This window comes from Paramacrobiotus metropolitanus, unplaced genomic scaffold, assembly GCF_019649055.1.
Source record: "Paramacrobiotus metropolitanus isolate TYO unplaced genomic scaffold, Prichtersi_v1.0 Parri_scaffold0000071, whole genome shotgun sequence".
Classification (NCBI taxonomy): domain Eukaryota; kingdom Metazoa; phylum Tardigrada; class Eutardigrada; order Parachela; family Macrobiotidae; genus Paramacrobiotus; species Paramacrobiotus metropolitanus.
Genome location: NW_026570291.1, coordinates 50,355 through 76,693, shown reverse-complemented (window position 1 = coordinate 76,693; position 26,339 = coordinate 50,355). Strand labels below are relative to the sequence as shown.

At 42.2% G+C, this 26,339-nt stretch overlaps 1 protein-coding gene across 3 annotated transcripts in view; it reads left to right on the top strand.

Moving 5' to 3' along the window:
* The window catches only part of LOC129594820 (uncharacterized), a 42,948-nt gene that overhangs the window by 3,499 nt on the left and 13,110 nt on the right, over positions 1–26,339 (top strand). Inside the window, exons 1-5 of one of the 3 annotated variants that reach the window (XM_055491641.1) lie at positions 9,688–9,899; positions 10,025–10,142; positions 12,040–12,721; positions 17,970–18,072; positions 18,129–18,887. In XM_055491641.1, the coding sequence (XP_055347616.1) occupies positions 12,103–12,721; positions 17,970–18,072; positions 18,129–18,887 (1,481 nt within the window). In that variant the 5' untranslated portion in view covers positions 9,688–9,899; positions 10,025–10,142; positions 12,040–12,102. Of the gene's footprint in view, positions 1–9,687; positions 9,900–10,024; positions 10,143–12,039; positions 12,722–17,969; positions 18,073–18,128; positions 18,888–26,339 lie in introns of those variants that run through there. The other 2 variants (XM_055491642.1, XM_055491643.1) reach the window with 2 other exon arrangements.

Genomic DNA, 26,339 nt, shown 5'->3' with positions numbered 1-26,339 from the left:
GAATGTGTGATAGGAAAGCAGAGAGAGAGAGCCTGCGCAAAAGCTGGAGGCTAAGCAAGAGAGAGTTTGTCATACAGTACTGCAGAGAGAGTGTGGATACGTTACAGACAAAGGAAGCAGAGGGAGATTGCTCTTCCTCTAAGAACGCCTTCTCTCATTAAATTTGAACGTATGCATCAATAAATTTTTATGAAAAACAACACCAATAACAGAAACTCTGAATCGGGTGAGACGCAGAACACTGCGCCTTTCCTTCGACAAATGGAATTTAAGGGACCCCTGAAAATTTTGAGAGTGGGTTGGGCTTGCTCAGCCACTTTTGACGGGTAGCTAAAGGGAGTACGATCAGCAGCTATTCATGTAGTGCGCCAAATGAGCGGTCGCGCCGATGACCGTTGACCGGAACATGAAACCATGCACTCAAAGTGACCGAAATATGAGAAAAAGCAAAGCATTGATCGAGTTATGTGATATGATGACATGCAAAATTTTATTGGAAATGGCTATTTTCACCCCCCTGCACCCCCTTTTGACTATTGTCACGCCCTCGCACCCCCTTTTGACTATTGTCACCCCCTTTATTTTATTAAAATAAACACCCCCTTTGACTATTGTCACTCCTTACAACACGCCCTTTTGGCTATCGCCACCACCTCTCAATTTATTCTTATAATTTTTCCACCAGCGGTTCTTTTTCAGCTCTGTTCCTGCCACCACCGGCAGGCCTAGGGGAAAGGCGCCAAGCGAAGGTTACTGACACTTTATACATCGCTAAGATGCGGCGTCATTTTTTTAATATTAAACTTAACAGCTTCGAGGGTTTTTAGCTGATGAGATCCGCAGCGAATGCAATCGCAAAAAGTCCATAATTACGATAATCTCTTTTGATGCTTCACGTACGGAAAGAAAATTTTGGTGCCCTCGATTTCGGTTGTTCTCAATACTTTCTTGACCTCTGGTGCCAAGGTCGGCGGTACAGAGTCATAAACAAATGGCTGCCTCTCTTTCCGCGCTAACAGCACTCAGTGGTCGCTGGCACTTTTTTGAACCTTGCCGGTAGTTTACAATCTTACTTAAGTTAGCTGAAAGGCCAAGCTTGCAACAACGTGTTTTTTATAAGAAATGGCCAAGGAGTGGCAATAGCCAAAGGGGGTGAGAAAGGTGGTGACTATAGCCTAAAGGGGTGTTCACTTTATCTAAAAAAAGGGAGTGACAATAGTCAAATGGGAGTGCAAGGGGGTAACAATAGCCAAAAGGGGGTGCGAGGGGGTGACAATAGTCGCACCCAATTTTATTTTTGTTGAGGCTCGCCTTATAGTGACCACATTTGACGAAAATTTATTTTGAGGTACGACGATCAGATACTACAATACCTTCGACAAAACCGAAAATTGTTAAATTTGGAGCCCAGTCCCGACTACGCATGTGCCCTGTTCGGAAGTGAATGGTCAATAAAGTAAAACTAGGGCGTGCAGAGCACGAACAGTCTAATTAAAAAGCTGATCGATTTACTAATTGCGCGAAGCAAATACAAAACAACTTATAACTGCAGAGCTCTGTACTTAAACCATAGAGAGAAAAAATTCGCTGCTGTCATGTATCGTTTATTAATTAATAATAACAAACATATCATGCAGATAATTTGTGCGTAAACTGCCGGAGAACAAGTACGTTCCTTTTTGCCCTAAAAACAGAAGCAAACAAAGCGTTGTCTTGGCAGTTTGCATACATTTTCGTCTCAAGAAAACATTTTACTATGTGGCAGAACTGTGGTAATTTTTGTCAACGAACTGAGGAACCGTCCACAGCCGTAGGTACATTAGATAAACATATTACGTATCACTTGCACTAGTCCGCACCTTGCCAGGGCACATTTTCCGGGTCCAAAATCAGAAAAATGTCATAATTTGCAGAAACGAAGAATACTATCGTAGTATCATTAAAAAACAATTTTATCTGCTGACACTCAAAGGGCGTGGCCAATCAAAATTAATTAGTTCGTAACACTACGTTCGTAACACTACGTAAGCACTAGCGCAATACTTTTGCAGCTGTATTTTAAAATAACTTGCTGACCTAAACCAAAATTGCGAGGAATAAATAAACTGTTGATACTCAGGTCTGAATGCAAGAATCAATTGCGAAGCAATATAGATTTTTGTAACTAGTTCTAGGGATTGAAGAATCATGATTTAACTAACCGGTCGATCGACAATTTGTTTCCGCGGGTACAAAAGCAAAAAATGGTTACGACCAGGGCCGTAGTGAGGTCCGAGCGATGAAGGGTGCGCAACAGTAAAAAAATGGCTCCTCACCCCCAAAAACAATTGCGCCCGTAAACTCATCCCGGTCAGTTATGCATATGGCAAAAAATTGTCTGAACCAGGGAAGGGCCGATGCGCCGCCCACCCGTTCTTAGCTCCCCTCGCTACGGCTGTCGTTACGACTGTAGCGTTCTCGCCATTGCTTCTGCTGTTGAAATCACTAACATCCGTATGCTGAAGCAAAATAGCGGAAGTTTAGCGATGAAAGTATTTGGCGAGCAGTTGCCAGCCTGGCAACGCCAGGTGAATTCCCATAAAAATGTTGTCTTACAATACCAGTTTGCAGAATATTGCGTTAATATGCTGAATTTACTGGAAAATTTTGTAAATGGCTGTAATGTACCCCATTGCCCGTTGCGATAAGAACGATACCATGTTTCTGTGAAATCACCAGTGGCCACCATTTCACATAATTTAAAACCTTAGGCCTCGTCCCCAATCTGCAGCGTATCTCGTTACGATACAGCACCGTATCTAGTTTCGCTGCAGTACAGAAATGGTACACTCTTTGGTGCGCGCCACTAAGGTACAGGCTTCGCAGATCGTGCCTGGGCTCGCTATCGGTTTCCTGTATCGAATCCCCAGCTTCGGCCCCGTATCGCTGTATTTGCGTTCCATCGCTCCGATTGCACATCGCACTGTTTATCAGTTTTGATGTGTGCTCTGTGTATTTTTATGTGTGATGAAAAATTCGAAGTTTGTTTAAAGAATTTCGATTTTTGGGTTGATTGTTTCTATGCCATCATCCTAATTAGTTCCTAGTCTGAATTGTGAAATGTTTGTTCTCTGGATTGAAAGTTTTTTTGTTACGCATCATAGTCCACACTTCGTAGTTAGTGATGCAGTGGTGAGACGTCAGTTGCATTTTCAAGTCATCTGTGCAATTTACTTCGGCAAGCACACTATTATAGTGGTACATACGGATAAAAATTCGCAAAATCAAATCTTCATTTCCCAGCCTCGCTTTTCTTTCCGAATCATTATTATGTGGTAATGAATGGAAAATCAGTTTTGTGTTTGAAAGCACACTCGGTATGAATGATTTTCTTCTCCATTCCGCTTCCTTGAAGCTAATTCTGCATGATGTTGTCATCTCATAATATAGACGAGCTGGAATAAGTGGAATTTTTATCGTTCTAAGAAGAGCACATTTCATATTATATGCATTTAATTGAGATAAAATGAAATGAAAATGGAAACGATAGGAGCGTTTGCATTTTTAATTTTAATTAAACATAAATAACTCTCGAGAAAAAAAAACACATAATATCCAAAAAGTCACTCATCTGCAAAAAGTTACCAGAGAAAGCCACCTCTAGAATTGGCTTCGCGTACCGTATCGTTTTTCTTTTGTAATTCAGAGTATGCGTAAAAAGCGCGCGTAAAATTTTTGGCTGATATGAGACGCAGGGTTTGTACGGGATTTGAGATACGGTTCGCAGGATACCGTATTAGAGAGTTATGAATACGGGACGCATTAGGATACGGAGCATACCCCCATCCCTAATCTTTTCACGGGTAACGAGGTATGCGAAGCGAGGACCGACATACGGTATCGCGTATCTCTCTCCTATTCTGGGACGGTGGTACCCTGTACCGTAAGGAGATTCGCTACAGATTGGTGACGAGGCCTTAGTTATGTCGATTAACAGAAAGCGTCAACTACCTGACGTATTTATCAAATTTTTTCGCATTACGCGAATGGTCAGGAGGCGTTAGCGACCTCAGGTCACCCGAGACAAAAAATCGTCCGACTTTGATGACCACTGGCGAGTGCACGTTAGCTTTGTGCTGTGCGACCAAGTTTCGAAAATGGGCCGCAACATATTACCTGACTAACAGAATGAATCAATCGAAGTTATCGAGCGGCGTTAACGTACAGAAAAAATGGTGCGGTACCCCCTGCCCCTGGTTTTTAATTTGACTGCAATAGGAAGGAATGGGTTACTGTATGAACTCGTACATTGTACAGTATACCCCACAAATTCAAATTGGGTCCATGGAATTCTGCACGGATTCAACTAGATAATATAAATATTATTATTCTCATACTACTGACCAGTGACCAGGGCTGGGTCACCACCTCCCTCTCAGAAAGATCTCATCTTTTGTTTAAAGACACAATAGGTATGGGGAACACTTAAAAAATACTTTCATCGGCAATGGTCCAGTGGGCGTGGCCACACACGATTTAACGGTTGACATTATTGCATGTATTGCTGCGCATAATATGGTGTTACAGATTACTCATGTCATACACTGATAAATTTATTTTGCGAGTTCTGTGTTATCCATTACCACTGTAGCTTTACTCCATGATTTGATTTTGCTTCCTAATTCACTGTTTTGAAAAACTGGCATTTTTAAAGAATCTCGCCACGTATCGAGCTGTAAACGCAGAAACATGGTCTTTTCGATCGGGTTTCAATACAGTCGCCACTGGCGACTTCTCTAACAATTTTAATTTTTCAAAACAGTTTAGGAAGTAAAATCAAATCGAGGAGTGAAAGTGCAGTGCTAATGGATAACACAGAACTCGCACAATAAATTATTTTATCAGTGTCATCTGTAACACCATAATTATGTACTTACAGCGATACGGCAGTGGCAATACATGCAATATTGTCAACCATTAAATTCGTGTTCGACCACGCCCACTGGACCATTGCCGATGAAAGAATTTTTTTAAGTGTTCCCCATACCTATTGTGTCTTCAAACAAAAAATGAGCTTTTTCTGAGGGGGGAGATAGTGATCGAGCCCTGGTGAGTAGTAATTCTATTTAATTCTACAGTTCGGCAAGATGGGGCGAGCGAAGCGAGCCCCCATCTTGTTAAGTAGTACTAGTAGACCCCGCGCAAACTGCGCGGAATATAGCAGCGATGGATAAATAATTTAATGCAAATCTCAAAAAGACTTACATTAGTTACTGTACATATAGCCATATATCTAAATCTACGTATCTGTATTTCCATAACTTTTATGTGCGAAATGTAACCTGTTTCTTAACATAGAAATCAGAAATACTGGTATTACCTTCGCAGTACAGTGTCTATTTTAAATCTTTTCCCATCCCGTCGATAGCACTTACATACAAAGCTTTAGAAGCTTTAGATTAAAAGCTATAAAAGCTTTAGATAACGTCAAAAATCGAAGTTTTTTCACCGGAAACAGCCCTTTTCTCTTCAGCTTTGAGCTTTACCGGTAGCACTAATTCATTTTTTCCTGATCATCCATCAACAGAACTTTACTCTAGTTGTTAAGTAGCAGCTTTGAACTAATCCAAAGTTTTGCAATTTTATGACTTTATTAGTTCCAAGCATTGTACGCTTTTCAGTCATCAGCCTTCCTTATAAGGCCAATGTCAAAACGACGGCGGAATTTTTTGCCGGCGAAAATTCTCTTGGTCAAACTGCCGGCGGAATTTCTGAACATGCATTTTTTACGGAAATCACAAATTGATACAAAACCCACTTATTGGTAAACTATGTAATTCATGCAGTAAATACAAGCTAGACATTCTATGACTGTATTATGTGTCTATATATTCTTGTCAAACAAACTTCTGCTACTGCTATAGTTTCAAAACATGCTTCATCGTTCGGCAGATAAACAGTCAAGAATAACAAACGAGAACTACAACTTTAAAAAAGTTGAAAAAATAAAAAAAGCACAAGCAAACAAAAGACACAATGATGAAAGAACATACGTACGTGCTCGAACACCAATCAGCTAATCCGCCGGCAGTTTGACAACGAGATCTCTGCGCGTAGAGGTTCCTCGTCTGAGTTAACTGTGCCAGTCTATATTTAAAAAAGTTGTGAGTCTTCTCAGGAAAGGCTCCATAGGGATCAGACTAGATCGCACCTCCGTGTCATCGCCGCAGTGCCATTGTCGAACACCTTGTTTGTCTCGTTTGCGCGGCTCAGGTATTCTCTTGAACTTGTTCGCGCGTTCTGTGCAAACTGCCGACGCAACGACGCCCATAGCAATACAGACTGTACATACATGCGGCCCGATAAAGACGCTTAGGCGGCATCCATAAATTACGTAACGCAAAAAAACGACATTTTGATACCCCCCTCCCCCTGTGTCACCAGTGCTAACAAACTCAGATCCCCTCCCCTGAGCGCTACGTAACAAATTTAGAACCCCTCCATAGATATAGCATGGTGACGTCAGGATCGTAACAAAGTTTTTAATACCCCCTCCCCCATTGTAACAACAGTAACGCTTTCAGGACCTCCCCCCTCCCCCAACTTGCGTGACGTAATTTATGGAGGCCGCCTTATATTGATAACGGGGCGCCCGAATCTATGTAAGATAGTGCCCTGCAACGGAGTAGAAAACTCCGTCCAGTCCGATCCAAACTTAAAAAATTTAATCCGAACCCAGTCCGACTCCGAATTCTAAAAATCGTACTCCGACCAATCCGATCCGAAATATTTTTGGCCAATCCGAACCCACTCCGATCCGATCCGAAAAATTTTCCAGAAGAAAATTAATTTTATTACACATCCGGACATCTTTATATCAACAAAAAATTTTAATTCCATGTTGTCGGCAGCAAAAAGACTTCAAAATTCACCAGTACAATTTTCTTGGGCATAATAAAGGTTACGCTAGAGGATTTACATAAATAAAAATTTTTTAGGAAAATTTAACGTTTCTTAACACTGCAGTGTTGAAGCAATTGGGGAGGCTAGTTAAGTATCCTCATTGTCAGAAATCTATATCAGATCTTTCTGTTGTATACGGTTCAGTACACAGATCACCCACGTATTGGGCAGGGTCAAAAATAGGGAGAGAAAATTAATGGGATGGTTGTTTCTAAACGTCCGCAACTACAGTAAAATAAATGGTAGTTCCATGTATTCCTTAGGTTTAGTTAAACTTATGTATTATTATTGCTATTATCTTAATCACCAATATTAATCCAATTACTAGTGCTGCAAATAAAAATGGGAAGCCGGTGCCTAGTTAAACTGACTGATCCGCACAGCGCATGTAGTCCGTTTGACCGACGTAGTTATACTAACATTATTTGATAAGACGATAACAAATAACGACTTCATAACAATCGTAAAATACTCTAGTATTAAAACTGTCAGGAGAATTAATAAAAAAAGTGAAAGGGAATTAACAACAGTCATTTAAGCAAAAGCAGATACTTCGATGTAAACTAATTTAGCGCAAATGAATCCTCGCGCGAAGCGCGAAGCTGACGAAGTTTTTTGTTTTGAAGAAGAGGGAAATTCAATAAAAATTAATTAATAATATTTATTTAATTTCGGATTATTCGGAGTTTTTATTGCATCCGAACCCGATCCGATCAGGTGCACATAAACTCCGAAACCACTCCGACCCCGAATTTTCCAGATTGAAATCCGCCCAATCCGGTCCGAAAATCGGAGCGGGTTCGGAGCGGATCGGATTTCCCAGTCCGTTGCAGGGCTCTAATGTAAGATACATTTTTCTTGCAAAATTGGTTTTAAATATGCACACGGAAACGCCTATCAATAGGCTTATTAATAGGTGCATAATAATATTTTTTCACTATATTGCTGTGCATAAAGAAAACAACAGTGTAATTACTACCAAGTATCTGTGAGCTGAAGCAACTAAGTACTTAATAATTTATTTGCTAAATTTCGATGCCAATTAAACTAACAAATTTTTGTAAAAATTGCCCTTCAAAGTCAAATGCTGTATAGTATTACTGAAATTGTCTCGATTGCTAAACTTGCTACTTCGCGGGCTTCGCTTTTGTCACAGCTCGGCGCCTTTTGCGGCTCGTTATTATTACAAACTGATAAATTACTTGGAACTTTACAAAACCTTCTCGTGAATGTAACATTCGGCCCATGTTAACTGCATCTATCCAATCAACTCCGTTGGCCACGCTAATCAGTACGTAATTTAATCCATTTATTCTGTTTAACGAAAGACGGTTTTACATTGATATTTTTTGCATAATATGCACGTTTCCGCATTTGTTATCAAATGTGCTGCAGTGGCTAACATTAAGTAATTCATGGATTTCATGCTCGCTGTGGCATGCTGGCCATTGCTGGGTAAGCACACCATAAAATACTTACTCAAATCTCGAACTGCTTTTTCCGTGAAATCAAAACGCAGAAAATAGCGCAAATTCGGCTGGTACAGGATTTGACGATTTAAAATTTTAGTTCGCACCGAGCGCGAAGCGCGAGGTGCTGCAATAAGTCTTCGTCAAGAGCATAAATTTGTCTGACGCCACGAAGAGCGTACGTCACGCTTTTCCAATTCCACAACCCCAATACCATTTCCCAGGGGTATTGACGCTCGCGCTCGTGCAATAATGTGGTTCGCAACCACCGCTAGTACTCGTATTTGCCATTTTTATTATATTCTGCTCAAAGCCTCGAACGTACATAGTACATACAGTACTAAACAATAATAATATCGGAAACAAAAAGTGCTTATAAAAGCCACCTCGTGCGGTGAAGCTGATGTACCATAGCGAGATACTGTACCCGCCCAAAAGAGCGCAGCAACTTTAAAACTGATCACCCGCGCTGTGTAGGGCGGCTACCTGAAAAACTTGTGTTCGGAAATGAGAACCTCGACTGTTTCCCAGATTTTTGCTTTGCAATGAGACTTTCTTATCAAATCTTGATATTCCCCGGTAGCCATGCTTTGGAGGTGAAATCTATAAATTCAGGGCTTTCAACTTATATTATATAGGCCTTAAAATTTCATCCATTGTCATCCACTGTAACGTTTTTGCTGATTTATCCAAAAGTGTGACTTGCTCTACTGGCAGTGGTGGTGTGATCGTTTTGCAGTGGTGGGTTCTCCACTTCCACCATAGACTTTGCATGTTAAGTTTTTTAAACTTTGCTTTCAAACCGTTTTCTTGTTTTGAAAACGGACTTTTGATGGCAAATATAGAAACTTAGGGCTATCGAATGGTATATAGCTATCGAAGTTTGGTTCAGTGTAGAGTCCTGGCAAACTGTATGGAAATGGAATTTCTGAAAGCCTTATTCTTTTAATATATACGAGTAGAGAAGAGAATATAGAGAATAGTCTAGACCAGAGTAGTGACTAGCTGTGCGCAATTGAGATTGGATAGGTGGTAGTGATCAGGATTGGGTAACCGCTGTCTGTATAGGTCGGTTCTAAGTCAACCTTCTTATATCGTACTTACCATAGAGTCTACGATGCAGTGAGTGCCCAAAATTTTCGTATGGCGGGTGCCTGCCAATACCGGCAGTTGTGGGCCGGTTTCTCTTTTTGCTACCAGCTGGAAAAGTAGCAAGAGGGCGACCGGTTATGCGAACAACTATTGCATGTGCATCAATGATACAACGAGAGGGAGAAGCACTTAGCCACATAGTTGTAGCACTGTCCATAAACTCCTTCTTATTACACAGTCGTGACTCTGACATTCTCATACTGTATAGGCTATACAGTGTGCGCAGTATAGGGAACTTTCGAGTTTCATAGCATTTATATCAAGGAGTATTGAAACTACAAGCTTTGCTTTTATTTCCGTTAGCACTTAGTTCCTTGCTTTCCACGAAAATACAAAGTAAGTAGTAGCAGTAATAAGTAATTGTTAATCGCATTTGTCATCGAAGTTCGATCAGCTTTTGGCGCATTACAACATTACCCGCTGTTGTTAAACACTATGATCCAATTCTTTCCCATCTGCAGTAGAAAAGATTTACCAGACCTCGGATTTTAACAAAATTTTGTTACCCGCAAAGGATCTCCGACCCCACGGGATCAGGCCATAAAATGTTTGTTTTATTGATACAAAGGACGTACAAAAGTAAGTTACCCTATTTTGCCTCTCTCAGCGCAAATGCATTTAGCTTTTATTATCCAGACAGATATAAATGCCCTTCACTAAGGAAAAGAAGTAAAATATAACTTTGTCTAAGAACAATCAAATGTAGAAAAATTGCCAAAATGTCCATCGACCACTTTCTAGTTTCTCGACTTTGCCACGGATTTTACCAGGATAGTTTTTGCATTTTTTCTCAAACATCCTCTTAACTTTTTGTAACAATCAAAGCGTCTACAAATTAAGCATTCTTCTCTCTTCTAATCTCAGTTAATAAACAAAAGAACTTTCGCATACAGTTTTTGTGGGAAAATAGAAACTATCGATGACTAGGGTTTTGAAAATCAAAATTTCATGAAAAAATTTGTTTCCCTCGCTTAAAGTCCACTGGTAGCTTAGATGCCCATAACTGCGCATAAAATGTTCTTTCATTATGCAAAGCATCTGGAATTCATACAAACGAGAAGACTAAATAAGACAAAATTTGGTGACGTGAGGAAGCAAATTTTTACTCAAACCCCTGAACTTCCCAAGAACATCTGCCACCACAGAAATATTAAGCACACTATTTGCAATTAACTTTTATTTTACTGCCAGAAACTGGACTGGGGCGGAATTGATACAAGAATGAATGGGTTTTGAAAAGTTCGTGGCGAAGCTGAAAAAGTGGTACAAGCCATTCTGTTGCTCCTTTCTACCTTTTCTCATCAAACCATTGAGTTTTAATTTTCCTGGGTAAATTTACATAATTCTTACGTAACAAAAAATATATCAGTTGCGTATTACTTCAGATGGCAGGGAGGCAAATTGGGGAAACTTACTTTTGGTACGTTCTTTGTAGCACAAGGACGGAAGTGGCAAAAAAAAGAAAAAGATCTGAAGAAGACCATGAAAAAACTGCATGAAAAGCTCAGGCTATTTAATTTTTTGTTTCCCCAGTCTTTCGTCGAATCATTTGGTTCTTATTTTTGTAGATAGCTCACATGATGGTTTATGCAGCAAAAAATATTTCACTATAGTACGAGTACTTCGAAGTATTGCTTCAAATGATAGCGCACCAAAATAAGGAACTTTCTTTCGGAATACCCTTTGTGGTTTGCAGTTGTACGTACCCTGGTGGCCGAACGAAATGTCCTCTTACGATTTCGGTTTATTTCTCATGAACCACTTATCGCATCGCGAACTGTTGAACTAACTGAACTAAGGCTCTTTCGATGTACAGTTTTAATGACCACTCAAAACAGTAAAACTTGTTTTAGGAAAGGTAACCGTGCTTGGTAAAAATTATGTCAATTGAAAAAGTGGAAATAATTTTTGTGTCCCACCTCGCTGGCGCCAGAATCTCGTGACAACTCCTATCTTTACGTGATATTCGAAAATTTTTGGGTGTTTCAGCCGCTATTTCCAGCAGTAAAATTTTAGTTGGCATGGTTATACCATCAGCAAATTTGTGACTTCACGAAAAAGATATAATTCTTATCTGGTTCTTCGCTGTTTTTGACTTTTTGTTACCATTTGCTGCTACGCGACAGTCGGCAACACGAAATGCCGGCTTAATTGGATAAAGTAGCCAAGATCTTATCCTTATATACAAACCGATTTTAACTAGATCAATTCCTGATGCTTTATTAAGAACTTAATTTTTAAGATCAAGATTTTTGCTCTCTGAAATGAGATTATCACGAAGTCATTCAGACTTGGGACTAGTTTACGACAATCGAATTTTCTCATGATCAGCTGTATCGGGCGTACTCATGGCCGTGACCGAGGCGTGGTCATTGCAAGGCCTCGTATTAATCCTGCTTTCGTGACATACTTCGAAAATTCGGAAAATTTAACAGTAAGGAATGTCGCGATTTACAACAGACAGTTGTTTTTATAGAAACACCATAGCTTGCAGTGGTGAAGAACGTTAACCATCCAGACCCGTAGTGCGCTATGCGAAATGGAACCGATACCGGTGTTTGTGCGACACCCGGAGAGCGCGACGGTGCAGTGGTGCCTCGGCTTCCTGCAGCCAGCCCCGGCATCTGCCTCCACTTGCGGATCTGACGATGAGGTGAGCGTGGACTTCCGTTGCGAGCACCTGGCCGCGCGCTGTTTCCCCTTGCACGCGGTCTTTCCGCATAACAGCGCTGTCAAGGATGGATTTGGCTTCCCATCAGTAAACCAGCGCGTGTTGGTGGCGCTGCGCGCTGACCGCCGGCTCGATCCGCTGATACTACAGCCGGCCACCGTCCTCTCCTACACCGCCTTCGGCGTGCATCTTCTCTGCCTAGTGGAAACGCCGTCAGACGGCACCCGGCATCTCGTGCATCCCCTACAGCTGGTCCTGGCTTTCCGCGATGTACCGCGACGTTCGCTGCGGGATTTGGTTAATTCTGGTAGGAGCATCTGGCAGATTGGGGTGGATGGGACTGATAATGGTCTCATTGCCGCCAATGCCAGTCTCGCGAATCGGGGCAAGCTCATGTGCTGCAGCGGCGGCACTCCTATCCAGTCCAACAAGGGCTGGCTGTGCACCGGCGCAAAGGGCCCGCAAATCAATGCCGATATGCCTTTAGGTGAGTCCCTAAGCGATTCTTTGGCTCTTCTCTCATTTCCTTAGATAGGTGGCCATGGGAAGCAACGAATGATACCAAAGCGCATCACATTAATATTTCGTCTCCTAGCACGGTTACTCACACCAGAAGTGACCTTTATTAATTCAGCAGCAAATTTCGAAAACAATAATTTTTTGACAAAACGTGTTGGCTAAGTGAGTGAAAAGGGGTCTAGTTTTTGATAGCATTGCTTTTGACCCACCCGGTGCTACCAGAAGTCCAGAATCGAGATGGTGTAAGTCACCATCCTTTTGGGACATGCGCAGTCGTAGGTTCTCACCGTCCTGCTGCGTGAGTGAACGGTTTCGAGAAAATCAGCCTTTGTACTAAAATAATGTTCGGTTGCTACTGGTAAATTTTTAGCTATGCATGTTGTGCTGTTGACCAACAAAAAATCGGAAGCACAGGGAAGTTTGAGAAGGTTGCCCATTGATTCCCTTTCGCCAAAACGGCATACATCGAAGACAACTAGAGCAGCCGAGGAGACGCAGCGCAGCTGCTCAGGTGAGCATACCGCATAGCGGTGCTCCCATATACGGTTAAGTACAATATACAGAGTAGCCTGGCCCCGCCAAGTTCAGACACTTTTTCCAAAAAATTACCACACGTCACCCGTCAAGAATTAAAATCATATTATATTTTTGTATGGTCAGCGCGTGTGTCCAGCAACTTTTGCATTTTAGTTTTTACGCTGAAAACAAAATAATTACAGTGAAATCGAAACCAGAACGGACCAGCTTCGAAAGGCGATTCGACCCATCTGTTTTGGGGTCCATCGACCATTCCACAGTTCTTTTAAAAATTCAACACCTCTGCTAGCCTAGACTAGTAAATTTCATGGTGTTTGCCAACGAGTGCTCTTGCGGGTGGTGTCTAACACAACCCGATTTCTGCCAAGACTACGTGACCTTTGCAGCAAACCTGTGGGCAGTGGGGCATCGTCATTGTAAGGCGCCCTTTTTGGGGCGCTCGCCGTACAGCCGTGAACGGTCGTAGGTGTCCAATCTTGATCAAATCTTTTTGACAGATGACTATGCGTCTACTTCGGGTTTTCCATTCCCACAAAAAAACCCGATACGCTTCGCACCACCACAATTTTGATATCAATCATTACAATTTTCAGTCATTGCTCTGTAAGATTTTTTTTCCAGTTGTCCGTCATTTGCATCTTCCCGCCTGTATGGTAGATAGCTTGGCATTAAAATTATGTCATTTGACCCATGTTTCAACATGAAAACGGTCAACTTCGAATCTTCCACGTCTGTGCGCTAGGCAACCGCGTTTTCAGCGAAGGTGTTTCAACTAGGGTTGCAATTCATGAGGTTCAAACCCAGTTTTGAAAGGAAATGAAATGAAACGTGAAATGAAAAGAAATGAAACGTGAATCAAATTATTTAAAAAATTAATTATTTTAATAATATTAATTATCACACTTTAATAATATCGTTCAGGCATCAAGTTATATAACTGCCACCACTCACAAAAAAACGGTCCGAGAGTACAAAATATGGTAAACCGCAAAACCGCGGTAAGCGTGTCCATTCATTTTGGCCACCATACATTTTGGCCACCATACATTTTGGCCACCATTCACTTTGGCCACCCGTATCCAGTAATTATGTACGTATTCAGTAAACCAGTATTTATATAGTACTTACTTTTAAGAAGGAGTATGAGGCCGTTGCTGCGTTATAATTTTTCTATTGGTTATTATAAATTATTGATATTATTATGGGTTATGACTTGTAACCATTGTATAGCGTAATACGTAGGTCTCTGCACTTGCTAGTAGCTTGCAAATTGCAATTATTACGCAAATACTGCACTTAATAACTGCACTGTGTTAAGTAAGCACTATAATTATGGCAAATAAACGCAGTTAAGTACAGTGCAGTTTAAATATCCGCAGTATTAGGGTTGCATAATTATTAGGTGATTCGAATTTAAAACGGGTTAAAAAGTTAGCTGTACACAATTATGGCGCCGAATGACTCAGGTAGAGTTCGATTTTGATGCTGTACATCAGTCTACGTGATCGCCGTGATAAGTGATTCGAACCGACTCGACCGTTCAGTTTATATTAATTGCAATGCGAACAACTGAAAAGAAAAACCATTCTACGATTTTTCTGTTTTTTGTACTGTAATATTTATCTGTCTTTACAAAAATAATGGCCGAAGTAACGTTTTCTGTGACTAATCGTAAAGGGAAGGTTTTGATCCATAACGGGTACGAATACATCGAAGCGTGGAAACGTGCTGATGTTAAAACGGAAGACTGTCAAACCTGGCGTTGCAGAGATAAGACTCGTTGTAAGGCCCGGCTGTTTTACGTTAATGGCAAAGTAACTGAGCGCGACCATCATTCCCACGCTCCCGACGTTGTGAAAGTCAATGCGAATTCCGCAAGACAAGTGCTGAAAGCCCGTGCAGCCACAACGCTAGAAAGACCACGTCAAATAATTGATGAAGTTCGCGCTGATATCCCGCTGATTGTTGCTGTTCAAATGACATCGTATGATGCCCTTGCCCAAACCATTGTACGCCAGAGGAAAGCTGCAGGTGTACCTGGGACACGCATAAACACCCTGGCTGATATTGATGAAAGTTATTTTTTAAAAGAAAATGCGCGTGGGGAGTCGATACTTGTTGCCGACACTGGACGGGAAGATGAGCACCGAATTATTGTTTTTGGTGGTCCCAAATGCTTTGATCATCTGGCGAATTCTGCTGTCTGGCTCAGCGATGGAACATTCAGCGTGAGCCCGCCTATCTTTACGCAGCTGTACACCGTCCACGGCAATGTATGCGGATCAACGGTTCCCCTGATCTACGGATTGCTACCAAATAAGTGCGAGCTCACATACCGCCGCTTTTTCAACATTATTCGTGACAAGTTGGTGGGAAAAAGTGGACAGGGTACGTTTGGTCCTGAATATATGATCATGGATTTTGAGCAGTCATCGATCATCGCATTTCGGGCGGTTTTTCCGGATTCGAAATTACGAGGTACAGATGGCAAAATATAGTAATAAATATCATGAACTATATTACACTATATACTCGTACTTACTAATTAATAGGATTATTACTATAAATCACAAATAAACCATGAAAATTATCAATAATTTTAAATTTACCATCGTGCACGCAAACGCTGTAATAAATTGTTATTTAAAGTATTAGTTAATTAGTACATAATATTTTTGCAGGTTGCAACTTTCATTTTGGTCAGTGTGTTTACCGAAAGCTTGGCAACCTGGGACTGGGACCCGCTTATGCAACTGACCCTGAATTTAGCCTGTCCTGTCGCATGCTGTTTGCGCTTGCATTTGTTCCGGTCAGGGATGTTTAGCGCGTTCTGGCGGAGCTGTTAAAGATACCAGAATTTCCGTTCAAGCAAGGCGATGCTTTCATTGATTATTTACGAACGACATACATTGGGCATACCGCAATTTTAATTCCAACGAACAAATGCATCGCCACTAAACCTCTGTTTCCAGTGGAATTCTGGAGCTGTTGGGATAGACTGGAAAACGATGTTCATCGCACTACCAACCGCCTCGAAGCGTGGCATCGCGCCTTTTCAGATGCTGTGAATAAAGATCATCCTGGCATATATGCATTTCATGACCTTCTGGCACGGGAAATTTCACACCAGCAAACGGAAGTTGCGGTGCGAATGGCAGGTGCGGAACCAAAGCAGAAGAAAAAGTATGTTGAGGTCACCAGGCGCCTTAAGAAAGTCGCTTTGAGCTACGGACAGATGGACAGTGCGGACTACTTGAGATCGGTGGCTACAAACCTGGAAATACTGCTAGGAAAACGGGGTGAACCATTGTAATTTGTTTTGTGTGACCTATTAATATTACATATTGTGTACAGTTAAGTGTCCCGCGTATTTGCATATACGTATATGATTATATCGGGGTTGCCAGTATATGTTATTGGGTAGCGTTTATAATTTCCACTTTCTGTTAGTTTCTTTTGCTCGTTGCTTTTTCACTAGTAATTATGCTATGTACAATTTGTACGCGATTATAATGTGAGTACAACTTATCACGAATGTTATAATATTTCGTTGTTACCATTATTAAACAATTGAATACGGCCATTATTAAGCAATTAAATACGTACTAAATACATGTACAATCTAACTGCACTTAATTACTTAAATATCGAAAAAAATAAGCCGAAATGAATGGTGGCCGAAATGAACGGTGGCCAAAATGAATGGTGGACAAAATGAACGGTGGCCAAAATGAATGGTGGCCAAAATGAACGGTGGCCAAAATGAACGGTGGCCAAAATGAATGGTGGCCAAAATGATAGGGCGCCGCGGTAAGTAAGAGTTGAAACATCACGCTTTTGGTTTTATTTTATTTTTAGAGATTCTGCAGTAACTGTGTTAAACATACCGTTCCAAAAGGATTTATCTTCCTATTTGCTGTAAGTGCATAAAATTTTGCGGTACCTAGCTGTTATAAGCAGGAAGCGAAGTAAGATTCACTAACGATAAGTACCATCGGGGCTTCTGGTGTTGCCATCTGCGGATATCCGACGATCGCATTAGAAACAGTTAAATATACTCGCTAATACCGCTGAATACATCGCGTTTGCACCAAAAGCAGTCAAATCTGTGCCAGGTTTTTTAATTTTTTACCACAAAATTTTATGAAACACGTTAATTTCATGCGGTATCATCGTATTTCAGGTGATTTCACGATTTCTTTCATTTCACGTTTCATTTCATTTCCTATTCATATTTCACGGGAGAGTCCGCATGATCATGAAATGAAACATGAAATATGAAATGCATGAAATCATGATTTCAACCCGAGCTCAGCCTGGATCCGCAGTAAAAAGTTGCACTGGAAAAGTGTTAAAAGAAAAACATAATGACGAACAAAATTACTCGTATTTGAATTTAATTTATGCAACTGTACGAATTTGGCGTGGCCAGGCTGTATCTGTGTGCCTTCTCTTTCATCACAAGCAAATCGCGCACATTTTATTGCTCGGTTCCTTTTGTTTTCTCACTTCATGGCATTGTTTAAACACTATTAAAACAAAACGAACCATTGGGCAGAAAAACTTGCTGACCAATCGTGTGCTTGTGGTGTCTTAGAACATGAAAGTAGACCTTGCTCAAAACTGGCAGTCAACGAAGTGTTAATGGTATAATAACTTATTTGACCTGGATCTGATAGATTTAAATGCGGAGGAAGATGTTGGTTTTGTCGCCTTGCCGCTGGACATCATCGAGGCCATTCTGGAGCACGTAGACATGCTGACCATGGCCAGACTACGAAGGTACAGTACGAGTACAGTCCACACTTGGCACTGCAGTTCATCCGAACCTTGTGTAGGGTCTGTCCAGCATGGAACGCTCTGTTGACCACGCGGCCGGCACTGCGCCAGCACGTGACCTATGATTTCTCGCTGCGTCCAACCAGCGCCAGCTTGGCAGATGATATGTTCCGCCTGGGTAACGCGCTCTTCCGCTGCTTGACCGACGACCTTCAGACACTAGCGCTGCGCCACTGGATGCCGGGTATGGCACCGGTGCCTGTTAGCAGCGCTAACGCGGATCTTATTATTCTGAGCTACATGCTGCCCATGTTCGTTGCCAGGTCGGGGCTGTGCCTCGTCCTGCAGCAGTGTGTCGTCCAAGGCGAGATTAACGCCAACTGGCGCTTCACGCGTGCCAGGCCCTTGTTGGATCCGCGCGCTGACGACCCCGTCGGCATCGCGTTAATTAGTCCGCTGCACTGGCTGAGCCCGTTGCTGGTTATGTGTCGCCGGTTGATTGTCCGCGACTACGTCATGCGGGATGTTTTCGGCCGGTTCATTGGAAGGAACCTGCTGGAGCCGCGCTTGCCCCACACGTACGCTTGGCTGGAGAGAGCGCGTGCAGTGGATATCACGGTTCCCGAGGTCCGCCTGGACGCTTCCCGTGACACTGACACTAACCTAGGCGCGGTCATGCAGGCGGTGGAAGCTGCCGTGGCGCCAGCAGTGTCCGCCGACATGGGAGATAACGTAAAGGTCATGCTGGAGTACTGGCGCTCGTTGCCGATGGGGGAAGCCCACCGCTACTGGGCAGTGGTCAAAATGATACTAGCCCTGTAAGTCTGACACTTTACAAATTCCATTGACCAATACTAACTAGGATTCTAGGAGTCATCTACTGCAACCTAATGCAATCTGGTCACGTCGCCAATGCCTTTCCCGAGTACTGAGTTAGTCTGTCAAATTTAAAGCTGCAATATCGGCTCATTGGAAGCTGAGAACATAGGTAACAAAGAGGAGAGGCCGAAAACCTGCAAGAGCTGTACAGTATTCATATAACCAGTTTACGGGATCTACATCCGTACACAACCTTTTGTGGACGCCAGTTTGTTACGCAATGCACACTTCGCAACGGTTGATCGCATCGATCCCAGCCGTTAAGGAAATTACGAAATTTAAGAAAGAAGAAAACCTAAAAAAACCTCAGAAACCCTAACAAAATCTAAGAAACCTAAGAAAGCTAAGGAATCTAATAAACCTAAAAAATCTACGAAATATTGTATATGAATGAATACGAGATATATCGATCACGCCGGTGGGATTGACTGCGATTGATTTTTGCACATGTTACTTAAATTTTCAATACTTTGTACCGTGCCGATGCCGAAGGACGCGGTCTGTCTCGGTTTTTCCGAACGGTCCGCAAACAGACAATGTTTGCGGACCGTTCGGAAAAACCGCAATAGCGTAAGAACATTCGCGCCGTTGAGACGAACTTGACGCACTTTGCCGCGTCGAAATCGGTTCAGCCGTTCGCCCAAACTTTGGCTACATTATCAATCGTGTATACGTGGTTACGGATGTAGATAACAAGCTGAGCACGGATGAATATTGGCTTACGACTAGGTACTGTAAAATAAGTGAGTTAGGATTTTTTGTTACTCGAAGTCGTAAAATTACGTCGTAGTAATGCGTACTGTTTAGTGAACTGGGCTGCTAAAATTATGTGAGAGATTGACCGAACTGCTGATGCAGCTCAGTGCACTGGGCCGCAAGGTGCGATAGTGAATCAAGTGAAATACTAGAAAACGGTAATGTGCTTTTCGACTTCATTTCAGATCTTACCAAAATCTAAAAAGATTCAATATCAAATTATGGACTGATTGAAATAAGCGGTTTCCGTCGGTTAACCACAAGCAACACAGAGGCGAAGCCAAACTTTTTTTGTGCAAGTGCGGTATGACGTGCCCGTGGTAACAGGCCAGCTCATGTTAGCCCTATGGCATCCATGGTAACAAGCTTTTGAGTGACCACCGGCCTGAGAATTCTTAAAACAGCAAAAGGTCGTTAGTCTCACAACACCCACCGCCCTGAAAGGATTCTAGAATATTTTAAAGCATGAAAATCGGTTTATCAGGAGCTGAGATCACCCGGGACAATGAAGAGAGGCCGAACACCTGCTAGAGATGTTTAGTATTCATATAACAAGCTGAGCACGGATGAATAGTGGCTTACGACTATTTAAAATTACGTCGTATCTTCATGTGTTGGATTGCGGTGCAAAGTCATAATGGCAGACACAGACAGCTACTTATTCAGGATGGTTGCCTGCGGTGAGAATCGTGAAGGATCGTATTGCCATTTTGCCCCTAAAGTTTTTTTTGGTTCATGGCTCAGCTGCTAAGTTTCTGCTTATTCTACTGAATTCTACTGAATCTTATTGTGGTGGCTTATCAGTGGGCGAAGTGATTAGTTAAGTGTTCACTCAGCCAGGGGAGCACAAGAAACGCAGAGGCGAAGCCAAAAATTTTTCTTCTTCAAATTTATCATGCCCGTGGCAACAGAGCTGCCCATCTTAGCCCTATGGCATCCATGGTAACAAGATCTTCAGTGACCACTGGGCCTACCGCTATCGCGATGGCGAAAGGTCAGTAGTCTAAGAACACTCCCCGCACTGGGAGGATTCTTGTGCAATTTGAAGCAGAAAAATCGATTGAGTAGAAGCGTGAGATCATGCGTTACAATCAGGAGAGGCCGAAGGTCTGCAAGAGATGTTTAGTATTCATATAACCAGTTTACGGGATCTACATCCGTACACAAACTTTTGCGGCACAAGTTTGTGACGAAATGCACACTTCGCAACGGTTGATCGCATTGGTCTCAGCCGCTAAGAAAACTACGAAATTTAGGAAAGAGAAAATCTAAGAAAACTTGAGAAACCCTAAGAATACCTAAAAACACCTAAGAAACCTGAGAATACCTAAGAAAACCTAAGAAACCTAAGATATCTAAGAAATATCGTACATGAAAGAATACGAGGTATACCGATCACGCTGGTGGGATTGACTGCGATTAATTTTTGCATATGTTTCTTAAATTTTCAATACTTTGTAACGTGCCGATGCCGAAGACCGCGGTCTGTCTCGGTTTTTCCGAACGGTCCGCAAACAGACAATGTATTTACCATGTATATCTATGGGGGCCCATGGCAACAATTTGTTTTTTGGGGCTACTCCTTCCCTTTTGGGGCGTATCGATGGCGCAATAGCGTAAGAACATTCGCGCCGTTGAGACGAATTTAACGCACTTGGCCGCGTCGAAATCGGTTCAGCCATTCGCCCGATCATCGCGAACATGTGCTAAGCATGTATAAAAGGTTAGGGATGTAGATAACAAGATGAGCACGGATGAATATTGGCTTACGACTGGGCAAATAAATTAGTTTAAAATTCATACGTTGAAGCGTTTTCGAGAAAGCAGTAACAATTATTTTTTTTGTTTGAAAACAGTTGGTTTTTGTATAAGAAAACAGATTTTGTTCAGTTTATCGGATTTAACAAATGACAGGGAATGCTTTGCGGTCTGCGGTTGTATCAGCTAAATTTTTCCTTTTCTTATCGTTTGGCTTAGTGATTAGCCAACCTGTGGACGCTTGCTGTCATTGTCGGTTATTACTTTAGCAAACGGGGTCTATCAGTCCAGTATCTACTAATGTTCAGTTCTTAGATTGATGACCTTTGTTGATAGAGTTTGTGTCGTTTTGTGGCTCGGCCGCTGTTTTTCTGTTTATTCTGCTAAACTCGCGAAACTGTAATAGCAACTGTAGCCAACGAAGTGTAGCCAACGAAGTGTCGTTCAGACAGCCCACGGAACATAGGAAACGCAGAGGCGCAGCCAAAGCTGTTTCATGTTTTAGCTGATTGAGTAAGTACAGTGTAATGTGATCGTGGTAACAGACTAGCCCATGTTAGCCCTATGGCCTCCATGGTAACAAGCTTTCGAGTGACCACTGGGCTTGAGGTTTTGCATATAGCAAACAATGATTAGTCTTAGATCACCCGCCAGACCGAGCGGTTTCCAGAACATTTTAAAGCGAGAAAATTGGATGAGTGGGAGCTGAGATCATAGCGAACAAAGAGGAGAGGCAGAAAACCTGCAAGAGATGTATAGTATTCATATAACAAGATGAGCACGGATGAATATTGGCTTACGACTGGGCAAATACACTAGTTTAAAATTCAAAAGTTGCATTGTGTTCGAGGAGACAGTAGTTATGATTTCATAGTTAGCAGTTATTCCTGTATTCGAGGAAGCAGTAGCTAATTTTTTAATAGCAGTTATGAATTTGTTTGAAGCCAGTTAGTTTTATTACGATTATAAGACAACAGATCGCCTTCGGTTTATTAGGTATAACTGGTGACAGGGTATGCTCTGCGGTCAACTAGCGTTTGTATCAGCTGAAGTTTTTCCTGTTTCTGCATTTAGATTGGTGACCAGTCAACAAGCGGACGTTTACTGGCATTATATATTACGTTAGCAGTTTGCACTTTTTTATGAGCTGAGGTTGATCAGGCCAATACCTGATGCCTGGTTCTTCAAATGTTGACCTTTCGCCCTTAAAGTTTGTTTCGTTTTTTCCTCGGCTGCTAGTTTTCATTTTATTCTATAACTAACCGAATCATTCGTTCACTCGGTATGTAGTCCACAAGAAACGCAGAGGCGAAGCCGAAGCTGTTTCTTGTTAAACCCAAATTTGCCCGTGGTGACAGACAAGCGCATGTTAGCCCTATGGCATCCATGGCAACAAGCCTTTTAGTGACCACTGGGCTTACCCTACTTGTGAGAGTCAAAAAACCACTAGCTCTGTTTTACTCTACGTTTTGAAAGGATTCAGTGAAAATTTAAAGCTGCAAAATCGGCTCAGCTTTAAATTTAAGATTTAATTTAAGATTAAATCGAAGCTAAGAACATAGGTAACAAAGAGGAGAGGCCGAAAACCTGCAAGAGATGTACAGTATTCATATAACAAGCTGAGCACGGATGAATATTGGCTTACGACTAGGTACTGTTAATAAGTGAGTTAGGATTTGTTGTTGCTAGTTGTCGCAGAATTACGTCGGAACAAAGTGAATAGGTGTGTACTGGTGATGTGACTAAACGTGGCAAAATTCAGTACTTTTTTTGCCGTCACACCTCGTTAAAGTTTCTTGAAAGACAAAAGAAATACAATTGGCCGAAACGGCCATGAAGTTGTAAACGTATGGCAGTGATTTGCGGACGATCCATAAGGGCTATAAACTTTTCGCACACTGAAAGTCACAGTAAAATTTTTCGCTGATTCTGAATCTGCAATTTGTTTTTTGAAATTCCAAAAAACATCTGAGTCGAGTACAGTAGTATGAAAGTGGTTTGAATCGGACATGTATACATAGAGGCCAGGCAGGCAGCGGGCTAGCGGCAGTCTGTCTGCGCCCTGCAGTTTCACTCACTCCGACTGCTGCAACGACTTATATGAGGCTCACTCATATTCATAAATCGACTTATGCAAAAATCATATTTTCAAATCAAATCGCTAACGAGCATGGAGAGAATGAAAAACTAATAAGAGAATGTGCAATCCGTTTTGAAGAATTCGGAGCGGTTGAGGCTGTAGGCCGTGCCATACGTTTGGGCTCTTAATAATTACAACTTGATGCCTTTGACGCAAACATGCCGAAAAGTACTGAATTTTCATGCAGCAAGTTTTAGCCAGTCGCATCACAATTAACAGTTAATTGTGATGCGACTGGCAATTAACAGTTAATTGTGATGCGACTGTGACCGGATAGTTACTATCCACCTTGGTCGTAGTATTGTGAACTGGGCTGCGAGATTGACCGAACTGTTGATACAGCTCAGTGCATTGGGCCGCAAGGTGCGACAGTGTCACAGTGATCAAGTGAAATACTGCAAGAAACGCAGAGGCGAAGCCAAAGCTGTTTCATGTTTGTGCTAATTGAGTACATACTACATACTGTGTACTGTGACCGTGGTAACAGACTAGCCCATGTTAGCCCTATGGCATCCATGGTAACAAGCTTTCAAGTGACCACTGGGCTTGAGGTTCTGCATATAGCAAACAACGATTAGTCTTAGATCACCCACCAGGCCGAGCGGTTTCCAGAACATTTTAAAGCGAGAAAATTGGATAAGTGGGAGCTGAGATCATAGCGAACAAAGAGGAGAGGCAGAAAACCTGCAAGAGATGTATAGTATTCATATAACCAGTTTACGGGATCTACATCCGTACATGACTTTCGTGCCGCATATTAGTTTCGAACTTTCGCCCCAGCTTAATTCCGGCCGCTCAAGAAAACTGAAAATATATTAAATCTGAGGAAACCTAAGAAACTCTAAGAATCCTCAGAAACATAAGGAACCTAAGAGACCTAATAAGCCTAAGAACCAAAGAAACCTAAGAAACCTAAGAAATCTAAGAAACCTAAGAAACCTAAGAAACCTAAGAAACCTAAGAAACCTAAGAAACCTAAGAAACCTAAGAAACCTAAGAAACCCAAGCAATCAAGGAATTCGAAGACATCTAAGAAAGCTTAGTAAACAGAACCTAAGAGGATTAGGTATTTTGAAACGCCAGGCTCATAATGGTATTTTGTTGCGCATTTACAATTGTTGCATGAATTGTTAGCAAAGCGAGGCCGAAAGGCGCGATTTGTCTTTGTCGCTCTGCGTTAGCTCATGTATGTCTATGGTGGCCCATAGCAACAAGTCGTTTTTTGGGGGCTGTTTTGCCCTCTTGAGGCGCACAATATTCGCAGTGTCCCTATGTCACTCGCAACGTTGCGACGATTCCGGCGCACGTTACCGCGTCAAAACCGGACCATCCGTTCGCCCGATCATCGTGGTCGTCTGCTTAGCATGTATAAGAGGTTACGGATGTAGATAACCAGTTTACGGAGGACTACATCCGTACCCAGTTTTGGGGTGCATTTGTTTCGAAAATATTGTGGAAAGAAAACGTAAGAAAATATAACAAACATAACGTCGTTGCGGCGATTCTGCCATTTTTGACCGCGTCAAAATCTGCCTACCCGTTCAGCCAAACATTGCTTTTTTAGGTTTGAACGTCACGGTTGTTACGGTACAGTTCTGAGGTATTTTTCCTAATATTTTTCGAGCCGAGGCCGAGAGGGCCGATCTGCCGTGCAAATAATGCTGATGCAACCCGTGTGCCTATACTTTATGTTAACCGGTTTGGAGCGAGGTCGGAAGGCGAGACTTGCAGGCCCATGGCAACAAATTGTTTTTTGAGGGCCGTGCTCCCCCCTTGAAGCGCATCGGGTCGGCAATAGCGCAACATCACCCGCTTCGTTGCGACGATTCTGGCGCACTTTACCGCGTCAAAATCGGCTTACCCGTTCGTCCAAACATAATTTTCTTAGCAAAGGCCGTCATGGCTGTTACGGATGTAGTTAACAAGCTGAGCACGGATGAATATTGGCTTACGACTGGGCAAATAAAGTAGTTTGAAATTCATACGTTGCAGCGTATTCGAGCAAGCAGTAACAGTTATTTTTTTTGTTTGAAAACAGTTGGTTTTTGTATAAGAAAGCAGATTTTGTTCAGTTTATCGGATTTAACGAATGACAGGGAATGCTCTGCGGTCAACTTGCGGTTGTATCAGCTGAATTTTTCCTTTTCCTGTCTTTTGGCTTAGTGATTAGCTAACCTGTGGACGCTTGCTGTCATTGTCGGTTATTACTTTTGCAAACGGAGTCTATCAGTCCAGTATCTACTAGTGTTCAGTTCTTAGATTGTTAACCTTTGTTGAAAGGGTTTGTGTCGTTTTGTGGCTCGGCTGCTGTTTTTCTGTATATTCTGCTAAACTTGCGAAACTGTAATAGCAACTGTAGCCAACGAAGTGTCATTCAGTCAGGCCATGGAACACAGGAACCGCAGAGCCGCAGCCAAAGCTGTTTTATGTTTGAGCTAATTGAGTAAGTACACTCAGTACAGTGTAATGTGACCGTGGTAACAGACTAGCCCATGTTAGCCCTATGGCCTCCATGGTAACAAGCTTTCGAGTGACCACTGGGCTTGAGGTTGTGCATGTAGCAAACAACGATTAGTCGTAGATTACCCGCCAGATCGAGCGGTTCCCAAAACATTTTAAAGCGAGAAAATCGGATGAGTGGGAGCTGAGATCATAGCGAACAAAGAGGAGAGGCAGAAAACCTGCAAGAGATGTATAGTATTCATATAACCAGTTTACGGGATCTACATCCGTACAC